This window comes from Vipera berus, assembly GCF_964194415.1.
Source record: "Vipera berus genome assembly, chromosome: 6".
Taxonomy (NCBI): domain Eukaryota; kingdom Metazoa; phylum Chordata; class Lepidosauria; order Squamata; family Viperidae; genus Vipera; species Vipera berus.
Window position 1 is genome coordinate 45,335,120 of NC_138208.1, and position 20,778 is coordinate 45,355,897.

The following is a 20,778-nucleotide window of genomic DNA, read 5'->3' on the forward strand; positions in this document are numbered from 1 at the left end:
TGAAAGGAAAGATTCAGGCTGGATATTTCTAAACATTTCCAGCTTTTCCAATTTGTTGACAAAATGTGAATTATTTTGGAGCTGTGTCCCTGTGGCTTGTCATGTCAGTTATTATATTGAAAAATTAGTTAAAAATGCTTTGACACTGAACTTTATGAATTTGTTCCAACTGACCTTGTCTCAGTTATTTGCCATTCTAGCACATGGTTATTTGCCTTGTGCAATGCTAAAAAAAACTGTAGCAAAAGACCTAGCATTTATGTGTTTACGAATAAAGAATCTGCTTTAAGTAAAGAAGTCAACATGCTTGTCTCAAAGTCCATTTTCTCTCAGATAGTTTGCTTTCTGCAGAATTCCTCATAAAATGCTTGCATGTATTTGTTACTTTTTAATTCAGTGAAATGAACATTTAAACATATTTGTAAATTATCCTTTTCTCTGCACAATTTAAGTTAATAAAATTAATCTACAAAGTTTCAGAATTGTTATATCTAAACCAATATTGTGGCTATACTGTCAATCAGTCACTGTCTTCAAAACATCTTCACTCTTTTTATTGTTTTTATTTTGAAGCAAAGAAACATGAAGTTTCTCGATTTTTAATTGGTTCAATTTCAGCTTTGTTCACCCTTTAATTCAAACTACAATGAATATTACTAACAATAATAGCATTACAATTATTGTTCATCAAATGAGCTTTTGGTTGAGCATCACCTTTAGTTTTCATGAAATTTTTGGACCATTATATTCACTTGGCCTAAATGGGCTATAATGCCAGTACAGGATTGGAATTCCTGATCGTGTCTTTATCCTGTATAATAGTGCAGGAATTTTTTGTAAATAATGGTAGCAAAAGATGCTAAAATTTGAATGAAAAGGCCATGGGACCTGTACACAACCATGCCAAATTCTAGTTTTCCGTTCTGTTAAAGTGTTTGTGTCATCTGCTTCTTACCGTACTGAGAGGTTACAGCTCCTTTGATGACTGAATTCTGCAAAAGAATAGGTATACTCAAGTCTTTGTGCTATACATTTCTTTTAAATCTTGTAGAATTCTGAAGCAACATGATATTAACTTCTTCTAATGGCATAATCCTCAGATGGTTTAATGTTAGATGATGTATTAGGAAGCAAGCATCAAGTACGGTAACATATAATATAAAAAAGCTATGCTATCCACAATTATAAAGGTAAAGGTAAAGGTTCCCCTGCACATGCGTGCTAGTCGTTTCCAACTCTAGGGGCCAGTGCTCATCTCCATTTCAAAGCCGAAGAGCCAGCGCTTGTCCGAGGACGTCTCCGTGGTCATGTGGCCGGCATGACTAGACGCCAAAGGTGCACGGAACGCTGTTACCTTCCCACCGTAGTGGTCCCTATTTTTCTACTTGCATTTTTACGTGCTTTCGAACTGCTAGGTTGGCAGAAATCCACAATTATACACCATATTAAACCAAAATATGTTTGTGGTTTATCATGTCATGTGAAGCCATCCTTTGGTTTGATTTATGGATTAGACTATTATGTGCATTCAACGAGTTATAGTTTATGAATGAATCATGGTTAAACAAACCATGACCTAATACAATGAATAACCAGATCTACAGTATACAATAGAGTGAGAATGACCACAGAATTAAAAAGAAGTTACAGAAACAGAAATTGAAATTAGACTATGTAAAAAAAAAGATTCAGTAGAACTCATTATAATTAAGATATTTTTATAAAATGCAGAAAATACTACTTTTGTCTTTCTAAGTCCATTTATTTTTAATGACATTTTATGTTTATGTTTTCTCTTAGACGGCTTGATGCTAACCATATTAGCTTCATACCTCCCAACTGTTTCAATGGCTTGGTGTCACTCAGATACCTGTGGCTAGATGATAACTCTTTGACTGAAATTCCAGTGCAAGCTTTTAGAAGTTTGCCAGCACTGCAAGCAATGACTCTCGCACTCAACAAAATCTACTACATCCCAGATTATGCTTTTGGAAATCTCTCCAACTTAGTAGTGCTGTAAGTTTCTATTTGACTTTAGACATAAAATTTAATTAATTTTCAAGAACTTCAGCTACTGACTTCATGAAAGTATGTGTTTAATATAAACCTAGTTCTTTTAGTAAAGCACAAATATTTAAGTCCAAAACCTAGTTAATGAAGCCAATTGAATGCTAATATGAGGTAAAAGAAATCCTGAAGCTGAAAATGCTGAGGTTTATCTTTGTATTCTATTTTTGTATATTTTATTTTGGCAATATGTTTATAAAAAAAAGCTTTCTTGCAGTTTAATCCTGAGATTAGTTGTTGTTGTTGTTGTTGTTGTTGTTGTTGTTGTTATTATTATTATTATTATTATTATTATTATTATTATTATTATTATTAATTAAATTTGTATACCGCCCTTCTCCCGAGGGACTCAGGGTGGTGAACAGGGCACATATAAATAGAAAATACAAAAATTAAAAAAAAATTAAATAATCGCCCAGATAAAACAATAACAATATAAAAACCCATTAAAAACCCTAACATCCCCCATCAGGCCAGGCCAGCTTGTTCAAATAAATGGGTCTTCAGACCGCGTCGGAAGGAGCGAAGGTCCGGTGCCGTCCGGAGCTCGACCGGCAGCTGGTTCCATAAAGCCGGAGCGCCCACAGAGAAGGCCCTCCCCCTGGGGGCCACCAGCCGACATTCTCTGACCGGAGGCACCCTGAGGAGGCCCTCTCTGTGGGAACGCACAGGGCGGAGGGAAGTTGACGCGGGCAGCAGGTGGTCCCCGAGGTACTCCGGACCCATGGCATGTAGGGACTTAAAGACCATTACCAGAACCTTGAATCTCACCCGGAAGACAATTGGTAACCAATGCAGCTCGCGGAGCAAAGGTGTAACATGGGAGTACCGGGAAACTCCCAAGACAACTCTTGCGGCCGCATTCTGTACCAGTTGGAGCCTCCGAGTGGTCTTCAAGGGAAGCCCCATGTAAAGAGCATTGCAGTAGTCCAGTTGCATTAGAAAGTAAATATTTTGGGGTACAGTAGTTTTGCCATTTTTCTACCTTATTTCAAAATAATTGTACCCTACCAAAAAGTTAACGTAAATGTGGAGAATGGAAGAATTCCAACTGTTAAATGTATTGAAATTGATGTGATCCTCCCACTCCCCATGGTAGTTAGGTTGGTTTGCTGCATTGGCTTGGGGCAGGGATATTAACATTTTTTTAGTGGACTGTCCTGTCCGCATATTAAAAAAAAGTGAGAATGGGAGAAAAGTTAAAATGAATTAGTTAAAATGAAAATATATTAAGTATAGTAACCATGCCCCAACCACCAGTGCTGAAGAGGATGAAATTGACTGGTTCTATGAAGCCCTACAGCACCTTATAGAACTAACACCCAAAAATGATGTCCTTATCGTCATGGGGGATTGGAATGCTAAAGTAGGAAGCCAAAAGATAACTGGAATAACAGGCAAGTTTGGCCTTGGAGTACAAAATGAAGCAGGGCACAGGCTGATAGAATTTTGTCAAGAGAATACGATGGTCATAGCAAACACCCTTTTCCAACAACCCAAGAGACGGCTTTACACATGGACATCACCAGACGGTCAACACAGAAATCAGATTGACTATATGCTCTGCAGCCAAAGATGGAGAAGCTCTATACAGTCAGTAAAAACAAGACCAGGAGCTGACTGTGGCTCAGACCATGAGCTTCTTGTTGCAAAGTTTAGGCTTAAATTAAAGAAAGTAGGGAAAAGCGCTAGGCCAGTCAGGTATGAATTAAATCATATCCCTGTTCAATATACAGTAGAGGTGACAAATAGATTTAAGGAATTAGATATGATAGACAGAGTGCCTGAAGAACTATGGACAGAGGTTCGCAACATTGTACAACAGGTAGCAACCAAAACCATCCCAAAGAAAAAGAAATGCAAGAAAGCAAAATGGCTGTCTGAGGAAGCTTTGCAAATAGCTGAGGAAAGGAGGGAAGCGAAAGGCAAGGGAGAAAAAGAAAGATATGCCCAATTAAATGCAGAATTCCAAAGAATAGCTAGAAGAGATAAGAATGCCTTCTTAAATGAACAATGCAAAGAAATAGAAGAAAACAATAGAATAGGGAGGACCAGAGATCTTTTCAAGAAAATTGGAGAGATGAAAGGAACGTTTCATGCAAAAATGGGCATGATAAAGGACCAAAATGGCAGGGACCTAATAGAGGCAGAAGAGATTAAGAAGAGATGGCAAAATTACACAGAAGAACTATACAAGAATGAGCTTAACATCCCTGACAATCACAATGAGGTGGTCACTGACCTCGAGCCAGACATCCTAGAATGTGAAGTGAAGTGGGCCTTAGAAAAGCTGAGCAACAACAAAGCTAGTGGAGGTGACAGTATTCCAGCTGAGCTATTCAAAATCTTAAAAGACGATGCAGTAAAAGTGTTACACTCAATTTGCCAGCAAATTTGGAAAACTCAAAAGTGGCCACAGGATTGGAAAAGATCAGTTTACATTCCAATTCCAAAGAAAGGCAGTGCCAAAGAATGTTCAAACTATCGCACCATTGCACTCATTTCACATGCTAGTAAAGTTATGCTTAAAATTCTACAAGCTAGACTCCAGCAATATGTGGATCGAGAACTACCAGAAGTACAGGCAGGATTTCGAAGAGGCAGAGGAACTAGAGATCAAATTGCTAACATACGCTGGATCATGGAGAAAGCTAGAGAGTTCCAGAAAAACATCTACTTCTGCTTCATTGACTATGCTAAAGCCTTTGATTGTGTGGATCATAACAAACTGTGGCAAGTCCTTAAAGAGATGGGGATACCAGACCATCTTATTTGTCTCTTGAGAAACCTATATGCGGGCCAAGAAGCAACAGTGAGAACTGGACACGGAACCACTGATTGGTTCAAAATTGGGAAAGGAGTCCGGCAAGGCTGTATACTGTCGCCTTGCCTATTTAACTTATATGCAGAGCACATCATGAGAAAGGCAGGGCTAGATGAATCAAAAGTTGGAATTAAGATTGCCGGAAGAAACATCAACAACCTAAGATATGCAGATGATACCACTCTAATGGCAGAAAGTGAAGAGGAACTAAAGAGCCTCTTGTTGCGAGTGAAGAAGGAGAGTGCAAAAGTTGGGTTGAAACTAAACATTAATAAAACCAAGATCATGGCATCTGGCCCTCTCAATTCCTGGCAAATAGATGGGGAAGAAATGGAGGTAGTGACAGATTTTATTTTTCTGGGCTCCAAGATCACTGCAGATGGGGACTGTAGCCAAGAAATTAAAAGACGCTTGCTCCTTGGGAGGAAAGCCATGGCAAATCTAGACAGCACACTAAAAAGCAGAGACATCACCCTGTCAACAAAAGTGCGTATAGTCAACGCTATGGTCTTCCCAGTTGCAATGTATGGCAGTGAAAGCTGGACCATAAGAAAGGCTGAGCGCCAAAGAATTGAAGCCTTTGAACTCTGGTGCTGGAGAAGACTCCTGCGAGTCCCTTGGACTGCAAGGCGATCAAACCGGTCAGTCCTAGAGGAGATCAACCCTGACTGCTCTTTAGAAGGCCAGATCCTGAAGCTAAAACTCAAATACTTTGGCCACCTAATGAGAAGGAAAGACTCACTGGAGAAGAGCCTAATGCTGGGAAAGATTGAGGGCAATAGAAGAAGGGGATGACAGAGAATAAGGTGGCTGGATGGAGTCACTGAAGCAGTAGGCGTGAGCTTAAATGGACTCCAGAAGATGGTAGAGGACAGGAAGGCCTGGAGGAACATTGTCCATAGGGTCGCGATGGGTCGGACACGACTTCGCAACTAACAACAACAACAACAAGTAACCATGATTTCGCTCCATGTATTTAAAGATTTACCCTTCTGTTGCATAAAAATTTATAATTTTACAGCAGTTCTACTTTACTGGCAGAAAGGGGGATATACATAAATTGTAAAACTAAGTAGAAACTTAAAATATTGAAGAAACGTGAGGATTATTATAAGAATCAAGTATGGTATTGAAGACTTTTTACGTTACGTTTTACACAACTTACTTGTGTAATCTCTGCATGCCAGGGTTATGTAGTATTTCATCATGCTGCCTGAATCTACATGCATTGGATCTGCGGTACATAGTCTTGTATAAAAATCAAAGTTCATTCATTCATTCTTTCATTCATTCAATTTCTATAACTGCAGTTCAAAAACTATATTACAATTAAAACAATAACATTTTAAAACAGTGCAAAACATTCAAAATAAATATTCATAGCAGCTTAGATACTTGGCCGGTTAGCAATATGGAGCACTTCATACATTCAGTACCCCAGGCTTGGGAACACAGCCAGGTTTTTAGAGCCGTACAAAAGACTAACAAGATTGGGGCAATTCTAATCTCTGATGGGAGGATGTTCTACAGAGCAGGAGTCACTGCAGAAAAGCCTGTCTTGTAGTTCCCACCAGCTGACACTCTTTAACTGATGAGATTTGCAGCATACCTATTCTGCTAGATCGATTTGGACGTGTAGAGAGTCATGGGGAAAAATGTGATCCCCAGGTAACCCCTCAGGTAACCTAAGCCATGTAGGGCTTTAAAAGGTATCAACCAACATCTTGAATTGCACCCAGAAACAAATCAATAGCCAATGCAGCTCACACAGAAATAGGGTTACTTGTGCTGTATATCTAGCACATTGACTATCCATGCAGCTGCATTCTACGCCAGCTGAAGTTTTCAAATGCTCTTCAGAGGCTGCCCCATATAAAATGTATTGTAATGATCTAAACAAGAGATTACAATGGTACGAATGGTACGAATTACTGTGGATAAGGCCTCCTGATCAAAGAATCGATGCAACTGACATACCACCTGAAGGAGCACAAAGGCTCCTCTAGCCAAGGCTGCCACTTGTTCTTCAAGCAGGAGCTGAGAGTTTAGACGGACTCCCAGCTTGTGTACCCGGTTTCGGAGGTAGTACAACTCCATCTGGAACTAAAGATAGAAGAACCTTGTCTCTGGAGGATCCAAATATTGACAGCCACTCTATCTTGCTAAGGTTAATATAAAGGGACACAGGGTGATATGTGTGATAAGACATGATTCTGATTTCATATCTCATATTGGTTCAAAAATACAAAAATAGATTCTTATAAGTAATAGGATCCCTTATGTGATACTTTCTTTAAAACGTTCTCATTTGAGGTGTAGGATATAAGAAATATTTTTAAAAGTAAATGTATAAAGAAATATTTGTTATTTAATAACGGTATGTCCAGGTGGTTCACATTCAGGCACTTGGTGATCCCCATAGCCAGATATTTAGCTATTTGCAAAATAATCAATGATAATGTCTGGTTTCCTTTGCTGTCAACCTCCTATATGATACGCCATTTCTAAGGTACCTAACTGGAGGGAAGTGTCCTGGTGGTCTTTGTTTCATTGGCTTTTAGTATGTTTCAAGGGACCATAACAAATCATACTTCTGAAATAAGTAATTTGGGGATGGATAAGGATAACACGTTTCTGTGGGGTAGCCACTTTGATTTGGGGGAGTGCTAAGTAGTTCTTATTACCATGAGAATGGCACTGGAAGAAATCTGAGCTTGTGGTAGAGTCATCCTTGCAAGTACAGTCAAAAGGGTAAAACTAAGAGTAATCGATAGGGGGAATTAATGCTAACGATGCTTTACAAGTTTGAGAGAAACAACCATACCTTGGAAAATATTCTAAAACCAGAGCCAAGGAAAGCAATGGCAAGCCATTTTTGTGTTGCTATTACTAATTGGACGTGTGACTATAACATTTAGACAGTTATGGGTGCTGATAAAACTTCAAGGTTGAAAAGCACTGTAAGGATGAGGATGAAGTTTCCATGAGTACATTTGAAGATTATAGCATGGCTATGCTAAAGCTGCAAAACAGTGCTATCATCACATTACGGATTTGTAGTAGAGTAATAGTATCTACAAGAGGAACTAATAAAAACTGTTTTCTTGAAGTGGTGATCAGCAAATAAAAACTCACATATTTTGGGCAAGTAGTATGATCAGATGATGAGCTAGAAAATATTTTACCTTGACAAACCTAAAAGAAATATAAAAGAACATTAAAGTGCATAGACAGGAAGATAGAGATTACTGAAATGTTACTATAGATAAGTAATGTAAGCATCTGTACACAGAATGGGATTTGGTCTTCACTGAAGAGCACCTAAATTAACTTTAAAAAGAGCAAGAAAGCATTTAATCATATGTTGAGGTGTAGGTAAGAAAAGAACATGAGCAATATAAGAAGAGAAGTCATGAAAATAGAACTTGTTTATTTAAGCAGATTAGGAGCCAAATGAAAATGCAAATAGATGAGCAATTGGTAGAATGTATTCTGTACTATCCAGATGTTTGTAAAATAACTTTCACAAATGATGGGAGAGTAGGGGTAACTATTAAATGTTTTCCTTTGTTCCTTTTCTATACATAATTTTTTCCTCATATTATGAATGGTCTGCTTCAGGCATCTCCATAACAATAGAATCAACTTCTTGGGAAAGAAATGCTTCGACGGCCTCCATAGCCTAGAGACTTTGTGAGTATGCCTTTTCCAGTGTTTCCACTGACATTCTGCAAAACATTTTTTTAAAAAGCCTAAATAAAGATTTAGAAAAGTTCCTAATATTGACTCTATTGTTAAATTCTTAAGGATGCAATCCAACCCACGCTTAAATGGAAGCCAGTTTTTCTCATTTTATTTTCCTTTAATTTATAGGATTGCTTTGCTATGTATTAGCTTTTTTATTTTGTAGACAATGGGCATTTGAAAAAGCTAATGAATATGCACTAAGAGAATAATCAATATCTCTCTGTTGGTTAATTAAATTTTTGATCAATCTTTGAAAAATTTGGCCCAGATTAAACTATAGTTTTGTTCATATTTGCAAAAACAAGTTTCACTTATGTAGTAAAAACATTTTTCTTATTTTTCCTTTAAGGTTAATTTAGTAAACTGACATGAACTTTAAGGATGATAGAGCATAACTTACTCTGATCAACTTAATCAAAAATAGAGATCTAAAGTTGAGGAGGGCAGATTTATCAAGGAGAATATAACAAAATATTAAGTAAATGCAAATATCAATTATATTTATAAAAATTCATTAATGGCCATGGGTCCAATCTACTTGAGGAACCATGTCACCCCAATGAGACTGGCCCATCCAACCCATGATGGCAGAGGAGGCATACCATGAATCCTGTCAGCCAGTTTGGAACATCTTATCCCCTGAGATGAGACTGGTTCCCACCCTCCTAACGTTTTGTAAGAGCCTTAAGACCTCACTCTGTCAGATGTCTTGGACATCCAATGGGAAATCTTCATACTGGAGGTGGTTGATTAATTTAAATTCAACCGCCTTCCCTTTCCCGTGTGTCCTGCTCCCTTCTTTGCCAGCTTGTGTCCATAATTTTATCTGTCCAACATTTTATCTAATGTTTTTATCTGCTGTGTTCTTACAATGGATGATATTAATGTTTTTCAGAGTTGTTGGGTACGAGATGTGTGGCAAATACATTTTATAAAAAAAGAAAGTTCTTAATGTACAGTATAAATCTAAAAGTGTAGTACAAAACAAATAAGCTCTTTCAAATATGAAGATTTTGTTGTTAGTTGCGAAGTCACGTCTGACCCATCGCTACCCCATGGACAACGTTCCTCCAGGCCTTCCTGTCCTCTACCATCTTCTGGAGTTCATTTAGGTTCACGCCTACTGCTTCAGTGACTCCATCCAGCCACCTCATTCTCTGTCATCCCCTTCTTCTATTGCCCTCAATCTTTCCCAGCATTAGGCTCTTCTCCAGTGAGTCCTTCCTTCTCATTAGGTGGCGAAAGTATTTGAGCTTCAGCTTCATGATCTGGCCTTCTAAAGAGCAGTCAGGGTTGATCTCCTCTAGGACTGACCAGTTTGATAGCCTTGCAGTCCAAGGGTCTCACAGGAGTCTTCTCCAGCACCATAGTTCAAAGCCCTCAATTCTTTGGCGCTCAGCCTTTCTTATGGTCCAACTTTCACAGCCATACATTGGAACTGGGAAAACCATGGGCTTGACTATTTGCACTTTTGTTGGCAGGGTCATGTCTCTGGGTAGCATCTGACAAGGGCTGTTTTTTTCCCAATTCAGAGATTTAAATTACAACCATCTAAATGAATTTCCCACTTCTATCAATGTCCTCAGAAACCTGAAAGAACTGTGAGTACAGAATTGATCTTTAGCTCCTCAGTTTCCAGTGTTCATTTTGATTCATTTAAGTCCTGACATATTTATTATTGCAGTTCTACAGCAAAAATCACTGCCTATTTTTCAGAATATACATTTCATTTCAGCTTTTGTAGATAGTTTTTTAAATTGGTAATTCTAGTTGTCTGAAATGAAAATGCAGGGATAAATTATAAAAAAGCAGCATACTCTGATACATTGAGGCTATCTGTAATAGTGGAATATTTGCTTAATGTCCTAGTACAATTTTAGAATTGTAATGCAATATCCTTACAAATATTAAATTAGATTATTGTTAAATATTAAAGTCTTGAAATAAGTTCATTAAATAATATAAGTAGATTAAACAGTAAAAACATCATTTCTAGAGAAATGTACATTGTTAAACATATTTGTTTCTCTGTTATGGTTTGTAGTTTGAAAGATAAATTATATTTTGCCAACCGAATCTGCTTTATAATATCTGGGGATGGCCAAATTGGTTCCCCTACCTCTTCTTCCCCATGTCATTACTTACAATATATACCAAAATGTCCTGCTAAATGTGGTGGGCAATAGAGCAGGGTTCCTTTTTTCTATCGAGAGCAGGGGAAGAGTAAACATAGTATTTCCATTAGCCTACCGTGTTTTCCCAAAAGTAAGACACTCTATTATTTTCTTTTGAGCTCTGAAGTAAGCACAGTGTTTTACTTTCAGGGAGGGCTTACTTTTTGCTGCTACCAGCACCAGTAGGTTGTGAGCGCATGGGGGGTGGGGTGGGAACTGTGCATGGGTTGGAGAAGCAACACAATGGTGAGAGCGTGGTGGCGGACCAGTTGCTTCCCTACCCCTACCAGACACCTGCCGAAATCGCGCAGAGTAAGGTTGCCGTGCCTGCCCCTGGCCAGATGCCATCGCCTCCCCCAAGCGTTTTCTTACTAACCTGCCTTTCAGCTGCATTCTGCTTCTCTGTTCGCTTCTCAGCCTTCACCCCATGTTTGTGGGGCAAAAAAAAAAGTACAATCAGACTTTCTATCTTCTCGTGAGATCTCAAGTTAGAAAGTCTGTTTGAACTTTTTTTTTACTGGTAGTCCCACAAATACATGGCAAAGGCTGAAAAGCAAACAGAGAAATGGATGCTTGGGGGGGCGAGGGCATCTGCGCGGTGGCGGACAGGATGCTGAGGTGGGGGCCAGCAGGCCGACCAAAGCAGCAGGTGGAGCGTTAGAGGCTCGGGGAGGGAGGGTACTGAAGTGAATGGTCGGGCCATTGGCAAGAGCAACACGGTTCAGCGGAAAGCGGCCTCGGAACAAGTTGGGCAAGTAAGGAAAGAAATCCTCACTTCCCCCAGGAATTGCCTTCCTTTACTTATCTGACTCCCAGCCCCGTGCCATTTCTCTTTCGCGATCCACCACTGCTGCATGCAGGGAAACAAAGTTTTTGGGGCGGGCGGGGGGGAAGGATCAATCAATTCCAACTTCTTGCAAAAAAACCCACAAATCTCACAAAGTTGGGCACCAAAACTGGCCATTGGCCGCCTCGTGCGTCATGCCCAATGCTGCACCCATGGGGCCACAGAACAAGCTGGGCAGAGGAAGGGAACCAGTATAATGGCACGTGGCTCAGAAGGGGAGAGGATCTGCCAGGCCTCATGGTAACAGCATTGGGTGCGACACATGAGGCAGCAAACGACCGCGGACGGCAGCAAATGGCTGCATCGCACCAAAAACAGCCATTTGCCAACACCTGCCCAATGCTGCAGGTGGCGGTAAGGAACCAGTATACTGGTACCGTGGGTCAGATCCCCCCCTTCCCCATCGGCTTCGCCTCATCACAGGCAGGCTGTCCGTGCAGGCCCTTGAGTACGGCTTACTTTTGGGAGACAGCTTATATTACATCCACTCTCCCCCAAAAAGCAGCTGGGGCTTACTTTGGGGGGCAGGTTTACTTTCGGGGAAACACGACAGTTGTGTGTGACTGGCAATGCTTACAAAGTCTCTGCTATGCAAGGGCCTGAGTTTGAGATTGTTGAAATAATGTCCAGGTTTTTTTCATTCACACAAAATCTGTTAAGGGGGAAAAAGTTTAAATAGCTATACACTTCCACATAAATACATATATAGGGAGAAATGCATATTTGTGAGGTTAGAAAGAAAAAGCAAGAAAGATGGTAAATTTGTCTAGGTGAAAAAGATATCTTGGGTAAAACTTGATTTTTTTTATATTGTCAAAATCAATAGGAAATGAATAGGAAACTGATAATAATAGCATTTTAAAAATATGTATAAGTTTCTGCAAATGCTGACAGCCTTGTACTGTTTCATTGTTCATTTTCACTTTGTTTTCCTACAAATACATTGTTTCTTAGGCAATCAATTTCCAGAGACAGACATTATATAGTCACTAATAGCAGCCCAAACAATGAAAAAAGTTTAGTGAACCATGCAATATTTCAATTAAAACTTGAGTGACTTCATTTGTACCTCAGTGGAAAAACAAATATTTCCCATGCAATCATTGTTATTTTTGTTAAAACTTTAGTCCTTCTTTTGTTCTAGTTCTAGATTGTTATGCAAGTAAATAATATACTTCAGTTAATTTGGAAATAATTTGCTTACTTCTTAAATGACAATATTTACATTATCATTTAACAAAACTCTCATATGGGAATGTTATGAAAAACCATATGCCTTGAGACTTGTACATCTGTTCATATACATTAATGTACTTGGAAGTGTTATTATTTGGTTTGATTGTGGTTATTGGGGAGAAGTAATAATGTTGTAAGTAAATTAATTTTTGCATATTATATGAAACATTTGAAAAAATGATAATATTGCTAAAAATTACTTTTATTAATCTAAGCATTCATTTACTGATCTTGTCAGTTGACAGCATCTGATTGGGCTGGGAAGCTAAGCAGAGTTGGGCCTGTTTAGAACTTGGAGGAAATACATCCTGGAATACCAGAGTTTCAAGTGTACCGGAGTATATTGAAAGTAAAATGAAAACAAAAACTATTTACAAAGATGCAGTGCTTTTTTTGTAAAAGAAAAAGGTGCCGGAACTCACACATGTTATACAACCCGCCTTGCCTACCCTACAAGGTTCCATCCAAAAAAGGTGCCGGAACTCTGTTCTGAGCGTTCTATGAGAAAAAAAGCCCTGCAAAGATGTATTGGTAAATCAATTCCATTTGCCCAAAAAGGTACATGAGTATATCCATGAACTCTCCAGGAACCAAATTTGATTCAAAGGAGATTTTACTTTATCCCTATAGTACCTTTGAGGAACTTGTTGAGAACTAAACATCTCCTATATTGTGATAGCTGCTCCCTTTCTATAACCTAATTTATTTAGAATAACTTTGTCTTTGGGTAACTCTAAACAATTTTTTGTTTCTATATATTGTGGGCATGTACTCTATTTCTGTTATTTCCTATCTAGCGGATTTCATAATAACAACATTAGGTCAATACCTGAACAGGCATTTATGGGCAACCCATCACTTACAGCAATGTAAGTTATAAAAGTTTACTTTTTTTAGAAACTTTTATTTCTTTTTCTATTAACTACTTTATTTCATTATAGATTAATTTTTTTAATATTTTAAATGATATGTTGTTTCTCAAATATTATTAAATTCTACCTTCCTTTATATATGCTGTATTGAATCTTTAATATGAATCTACTCATTGGTGCCATCTGCCATTTTCTAGTTTCCATATTCCTTAGTTTGATAAGCCATTCTGTACTCGTCTTACCACATTGCCAGCTGAGGTAACAATTACATTTGTTCCAGCGAGGCCTGATGAGCATAGGTTTTCTGTTCTAACCATTGGCATGTATCTATGTAATACTCTTTTACACTGAACTTAACTTTGAACGCAAACGCTTATAAAAATTCCTGATATAACTGTAACATATTTCATTTTACTAAGCTAGAATGTGCATAAACTTTTTGGTCCCCAGATTACATTTTTTTTACTGGCTGTTTTTTTATGTTAGTATATTACAGAAAGAACTGATTATTTGGATTCACTCAAATTAGTGTTCAACTTTGTGGATAATCAATGCTGCAGAAGCCACTTATGCTTTTTTACATTTATATGAAACTACTATATAAAGTCATTCAAATTCTGGGTAAAAAAGTTATCTATTTCATAGACAGTTATACTTCTTGCCTCTATTTTCTATTCCCCTGGAGGCAAGAGAAATCCTTAAAGGATGCCTAACAATAGATGGGAAAAAATAAAACTTAACCTAGATTAAGATTTTGGACCTGAAGATTAAGAGAGATGTTTGCTCAGTTTTATTTTTAAAAATGATTTAGTATCTATAATTTGGGAAGCAAATAGTTCTGGAGATAGGCATTCAGTAAAAAGATTGCCAGCAAGGTCATAAATCCTTTTATGAAAATATCTAGTAAATTGCATCAGAATTTCAAGAATTAAATCTTACAGTGTTAAATTCATTTTCTTCACAGCCATTTTTATGATAATCCTTGTGCTGGACCAGTATATAATCAGCTGGTCCATTATTATAGCTAGCTTAGGAATTAAGAACTGTGTTAGAGTATTTAGCATTTACAGGGTTAATGTTGTATCATTGAGAGAACTGTATGTAAGAACATTTAGCATTTACAGGGTTAAACACCGTTTCCTTAAGAGATGGCTTCTGGGAAATGTAGTCTAGCTGTTAGTCCTAAATCTTATCTAGTCAGTGGGAGGAGTTTCAAAGTTTATTGCAGGACATCCTGGCTACATGCCAGGTTGCAAAGCCTGTTGTTTTAATCAACCATGCTGCATACATCGATCAGCATCTGTAACAATGCTTAGCAGTGCTTAGCTGAGATGGAGAAAATCACTCCCTTTTTATTCTACAAGAATGAACAAATATGTAATATGAATATGTTTTCACGACCAGATGTCTTTACTGCAAAATGTAAGTCTTTGCTTAAAATTCCTGGACAATAAATATTTGTTTTACAATTATTTTCGTTGAGTTAAACTGTCTGGAATCTAGAACCACAAAGCATTTTAGTTCTGGGAGCCAGAACAGTAAAAAGGGAGTGGTTTTCTATTCCCCTGGAGGCAAGAGAAATCCTTAAAGGATGCCTAACAATAGATTGGGGGGAAAAATTAACCTAGATTAAGATTTTGGACCTGAACATTAAGAGAGATGTTTGCTCATGTTTATTTTTAAAAAATGATTTAGTATCTATAATTTGAGAAGCAAATAGTTCTGGAGATAGGCATTCAGTAAAAAGATTGCCGGTAAGGTCATAAATCTTTTTATGAGAATATCCAGTAAATTGCATCAGAATTTCAAGAATTAAATCTTACAGTGTTAAATTCATTTTCTTCACAGCCATTTTTATGATAATCCTATCCAGATTGTGGGAAAGTCTGCTTTTCACCATTTACCTGAACTCAGAACCCTGTATGTATTTATACCTTTAAAAGCACATGAGCTCCAAACAAAAATTCTTTCACTCCTTAAACCATAACATTAATATGTTGTGTTTGTAATTATAGAACATTAAATGGTGTTTCAGAGATGACAGAATTTCCTGATTTGACTGGGACTACAAGCCTGGAAAGCTTGTAAGTATTGGATCTACAGTTTGCAGTTATTTTAGATGTCCAGTTTCTTTAAAGGAACTGTCCTTCAATCAGTAATTTATTTGTAGCCCAGTGTACAAAATCATTAATCCTAATTTTGTGATGGATTTGAATTAGCTTACGATCTAATGTATATATGCTTATTGAGCTGTTAAGCTTTTTGGCTGGCTGACTTACTCACTGATTGCATAGTGGAGAATCAGGTGAATCTATAGGTTCCTGATATGATTTTCTTTTATCACTCAGCCTTATCCTTGTAGTAATCCTCTTAAATGTATGCACATAATATTGATTACAGATTCGGATATGCTGTTCTTCAACAGTGAGAGAATTAACACTTCTTAATTCTTAATTCTTATGAATTAGACTAATAGCACCAAATAGGACTTCAGATTAATCTGCTATGGACTATTGCTATTGTAATTATTAACTATTTGAAATTTCTTATCTTAATAGGATCCTTACAGGAGCTCAGATCACAACTCTTCCAGAATCAATTTGTGAGCATCTCCCTAATCTCCAAATACTGTAAGTATAGTAGAAAGAGGATGTAAAATCATACCACTGATTCAGAGAATACATAGAATATTGATTACAGGGAGGTTTACAACTCTCTAAATGATAAATCATCAATAGTATAATGACTTCTTAGAAAGGGAAATCTGGGTTGAAATTAGCCATACATTTACTATATTAATTTGAATAAAGAATCTAGAAACAATGCTCCCTAACTTTGTACTGTCCAGATGTGTATTGGTATTGGGAAAGACCTTATAAAATGGGGGGAAGAGGTGCTGCCTTGGGAACAGACAGATAAGAGATAGCATAGGCTACAGCTGGAGAGTGGACAGGGACTCACTCAAGTTTATCAGTCAGCAGGAAAATTATACTTTCAGACTTGCAAGATTCTGTTAATGTATCTTTACAATGAGGTAGAACTAGCTTAGCTTGTCCTGCCTTCTATGTGATCTGCCTAATAAGCCTGACAAGATGTGACACATCATAACTCTTGGAAATTCCCAGGAAACTTTACCCATTTGGATGGTGTTATTTTAGGATGAGATGCTTTTAAAAATCAAGTTAATATTATAGGGTAGAAGAAAATATTACTAGAATTGGATAAGTCTGGTAGATCAAGATAAACAATACTGTAAACAGATCAGAACTGATTTATAAGTGTTTTAAGGGGAAAATTTTAAGAATGTGTACAATCATAATTTTAACCAGTTATTTACATTTCTTCCTATACAGTATTTCAAATTATTTTTAAAAGTCATCAGTTTTTGGAAAGCACCCTGGATGACAGGAATATCCTATTTTCTTCACCTTATATCAAATTCAGACTTCAAAATCTTTCTACAGGACAGGATGTTTTACTGAAATATGTTTTCTTTACATGTTAATACATATTTACACTGAAACAGAGTACACACTATGTTCTTACTTAGATATGCTATTAAGGAGTCCACATTTGCAACATAATGTTCTGTAACGTTTTTTCTCTCTTACATTTTTTCAGTTTGAACATTGAATAGTAGCTCTGAGAAAGCTCTTTTCTTATAATGATTAACCAGTATATTGTTGTAACTTTCAAGAACTCTATGGAAGTAGTTTAATCACTATCAAAATAATTCTGTCTCATTCTTTGTGAATCAGCCAACTATATTTTCCGTATACCATTACATCATGATGAATGTATCTGGTACTAGTCTGCTCAGTGAACATTCTAGCTACACTAATTATAACATACACCCAAAGTATGTTACAAAGTAGCTACAATTCTAAGAAAAGAAAATAATTTACTGGAACTACATTAATTATAGTTAGTCAGATGTCTCTGTATTATTGAAATGCCTCTTTGCAAATATCTAATACCATTAATCTAAACTGATTTGAAAGGTAGATAGATAGATAGATAGATAGATAGATAGATAGATAGATAGATAGATAGATAGATAGATAGATAGATAGATAGATAGATAGATAGATAGATAAGTAGGCAGGCAGGCAGGCAGGCAGACATGAGAGAGAGAAAGAGAGAGAGGTCAGCCATTTGTACATGTTACACATTTATCTGTCTAATGTATTGATTGGAGTTACTCCTTCCTATTCACCTGTCCCTTAGTCAACAAGATAGCCAAGTCTCAATTAATAGATGTGGACTGGCTTTCTCTGTGAACTAAGATGCATCATCTCAGATTGTTCCTTGCTCTGAACCACATCCTTCCTCAAATCTTTCCTACCAAGATATAGAGATACAATAATAGGTGTTCCTTTCTTTAATCCACTTTCCAGTTTTACTGCATTGGATCATTTTTGTAACTGACCTTGGATTGCATTCTCCAGGTGTTTCTTTATGGCTTCATGCTTCTGAAATATTTATCTGTATGAAAGTTTGCAGGGCTCTATAAGTATGGATTTTGGGGGTTTGGTTTGGTTTTTTATTTTCACTTTCAACTCATTAAGTAAGTCTCTTTCATTAGTCTTTTCCTGGATCTTATTGGAAAGGAAGGGAAATGTAAAATGTTTTCATTTGTATAAAAATAACTGCTGTTTAACAATGTTTATCTAAAGAATTTGAAGTATGAAAAACCATATTTATCTTTTTAAAAATTAGTATAGGATTAAAATCTTACTATTTATGGCTTTAAAAGGAAACAATGGACTCTCGTTGTTTACAGAGACGAAAGTCTTATAAAGTGATAGAAGATTACCCTACACAAAGGAATACAGGATACAAATCCATTTCCCCTTTTCCTTTTTACAATTTTTGAAAATTACCATGGGTTGTTTTTGATTAGTTATATTATACTATAAATGAGTCCAGATGTTTCAGTTATTCTGTAATCTGTTAGGTTTTGGCTCAGAACATTTGAAGGGCTTTTCCCCCTTGTTATGATTGATTTTCAAAGTGACTTCTAGTTCCCAAAGAACTTTTCACTACTCAAGATATAGCCGTTCTAAAGGTCAGATGCAAGATTGCTTAATTTAAAGTGTAGTCTGGGAAGCTTATTAAATTTCACTTTGGTTGCTGCTAAAAATATGGGATTGTCCTAAAACAAAAGAAGTAGATTATATAAACCATTTTTTAAAAAAAAATATGTTTTATAAGAAAACGATCTAGTATTCTTCTAATAACAATCTTTCTGCAAAAGAAGTTGTAAAATAAGTTTTTAATTTTTAGCAGAACCATATGCCTTTTTGGATTTCTACATTTGTTTTTCAGAGATCTTTCATATAATCATCTAGAAGAATTGCCCTGTTTCACAGCTTGTGAAAAACTTCAGAAAATGTAAGATTTCTTCAATGCTTTGTATCTGTGCCCAGAAAGAGCAAGATTCCCTATCTTTTCCAGTACAAAGAATTTATATGTGGATGTTTACTTTTATTCAGAATTTGATGTTTTTAAAATTAAAATATCCTACCAAACTGTTCACTGCTTGGGCATGTATAGTTGAGTATAAGCTCTGTGAGGAAAAACAACAACAACGTTTTGAGCTTTATGGCAGAAAAGTGTTTGAGAAAGTGCCGGAGTTTAATATTGGAATTATTCTTTTTACCTTACCTGAGGCAAATTTTAAAAAACAAGATTGCAGTATGCTAAAATGTTCAGTAGTCCTGAAACTTACTCTTGAATTTGGGGCATCAATAGAAATTTTCCTAAAGTTTTTGTCTATAAATTCATTTTTTGCCATTTCAGTGCTTTACATCACAATGAAATATACGAAATCCATGTGGGTACATTTCAACAGCTGGTAGCCCTCCGTTCTCTGTGAGTATCACCATAAAAATAGTTCTTTACAGTACTTGATATTGAGAGGCATGGAAGCTTAAAAGTTTTGTGTTTTTTTTCTGTTTGATTGTTCAAATTGCTGCATTTGATTTGCAAAAAGGAAACAAAGATTCTGACATTGACAGTTTGCAGTAATGAATTCACACAGCCATGCATCCAGAGAAAAAGCATCCTTGAAGTAGATTTCTCTTACAGACACCATTGAAGAATAAACAGTTTAAATTATTCATGTATAAAACCTTTTGAATAGATTTTGAATCTAATGAATAGATTACAAAATTGCAGAAGAATGACTAGACTTTGTATTGTAAGTTTTTTATTATTTTTCTCTGTAAATTATTTCAGTTTGTTTTTCAATTGAATTATACAGCTTACATGTTATATTAAAGAGGGAAAATATTCTGAAGTGATTTTTTTTACATCTCTGAACCCTGGCATTTTAACAGTGTGTGTAGACTTTTTATGTCCACTGTATGCCTATAATAATGTATGTGCTGCAAATAAGCAGGTATATAATAGAGGTAGGGCCAAAAAATGTGAGAGAAAATGTTGCAAATAGGAGCAGATTGGACAAAATTGGTAGGGATAGACAGAGAAACAGATGGACCAAAATGAGAAACAGAAACAGTAGAACTGGCTTATTGAAATACAGTCACATGCAGGCGTGCACCTCTGTCTGTCACTGATTCTCTTGCACAGTTTAGTAAAGATAATACTAGCTGTGAACCATAATTGCAGATCATAATCTTGATTCTGACTACCAAGTCAGATAAGTAAGCAGTACTTAAAAGACATTTCCAGTTCAGAGAGAAAGGTGATTTAGTAGATAAGAAGTGTTCTATGAGCATGGATGTGTGAGAGATGAAAGGAAAATGATATGTCATGGGTGTCAAACTCGCCACCTCACATGACATGTTGCTACATATCATGACGTTTTTTGCATTGCCAATAATGGGGTGGGTGTGGTTTTGGTATGATGAAACCAGACTGCAGGCCGGCAGTTTGACACCCCTGCTCTACATGATTTATAGGAACAGTATCACCATATTGCAGTTAGGGCAGACATTGCCCATCAATTCCTGATTTGGTAGGGAGGGAATAAAATAGGGAAAGAAT

The 20,778-nt window shown here is 36.8% G+C and overlaps 1 protein-coding gene across 7 annotated transcripts in view; it reads left to right on the forward strand.

Moving 5' to 3' along the window:
- The window catches only part of LGR5 (leucine rich repeat containing G protein-coupled receptor 5), a 94,201-nt gene that overhangs the window by 49,266 nt on the left and 24,157 nt on the right, over positions 1-20,778 (forward strand). For all 7 annotated transcript variants that reach the window (XR_014026760.1, XR_014026761.1, XR_014026762.1 and 4 more), the window contains 9 exons: positions 1,801-2,016; positions 8,513-8,584; positions 10,171-10,239; positions 13,693-13,764; positions 15,616-15,687; positions 15,783-15,851; positions 16,326-16,397; positions 19,096-19,161; positions 19,570-19,641. Coding sequence is in view for 1 of the 7 variants with exons in the window: in XM_081330187.1 (XP_081186313.1) it covers positions 1,801-2,016; positions 8,513-8,584; positions 10,171-10,239; positions 13,693-13,764; positions 15,616-15,687; positions 15,783-15,851; positions 16,326-16,397; positions 19,096-19,161; positions 19,570-19,641 (780 nt within the window). In the remaining 6 variants the exon portion in view is untranslated. The remainder of the gene's footprint in view (positions 1-1,800; positions 2,017-8,512; positions 8,585-10,170; positions 10,240-13,692; positions 13,765-15,615; positions 15,688-15,782; positions 15,852-16,325; positions 16,398-19,095; positions 19,162-19,569; positions 19,642-20,778) is intronic.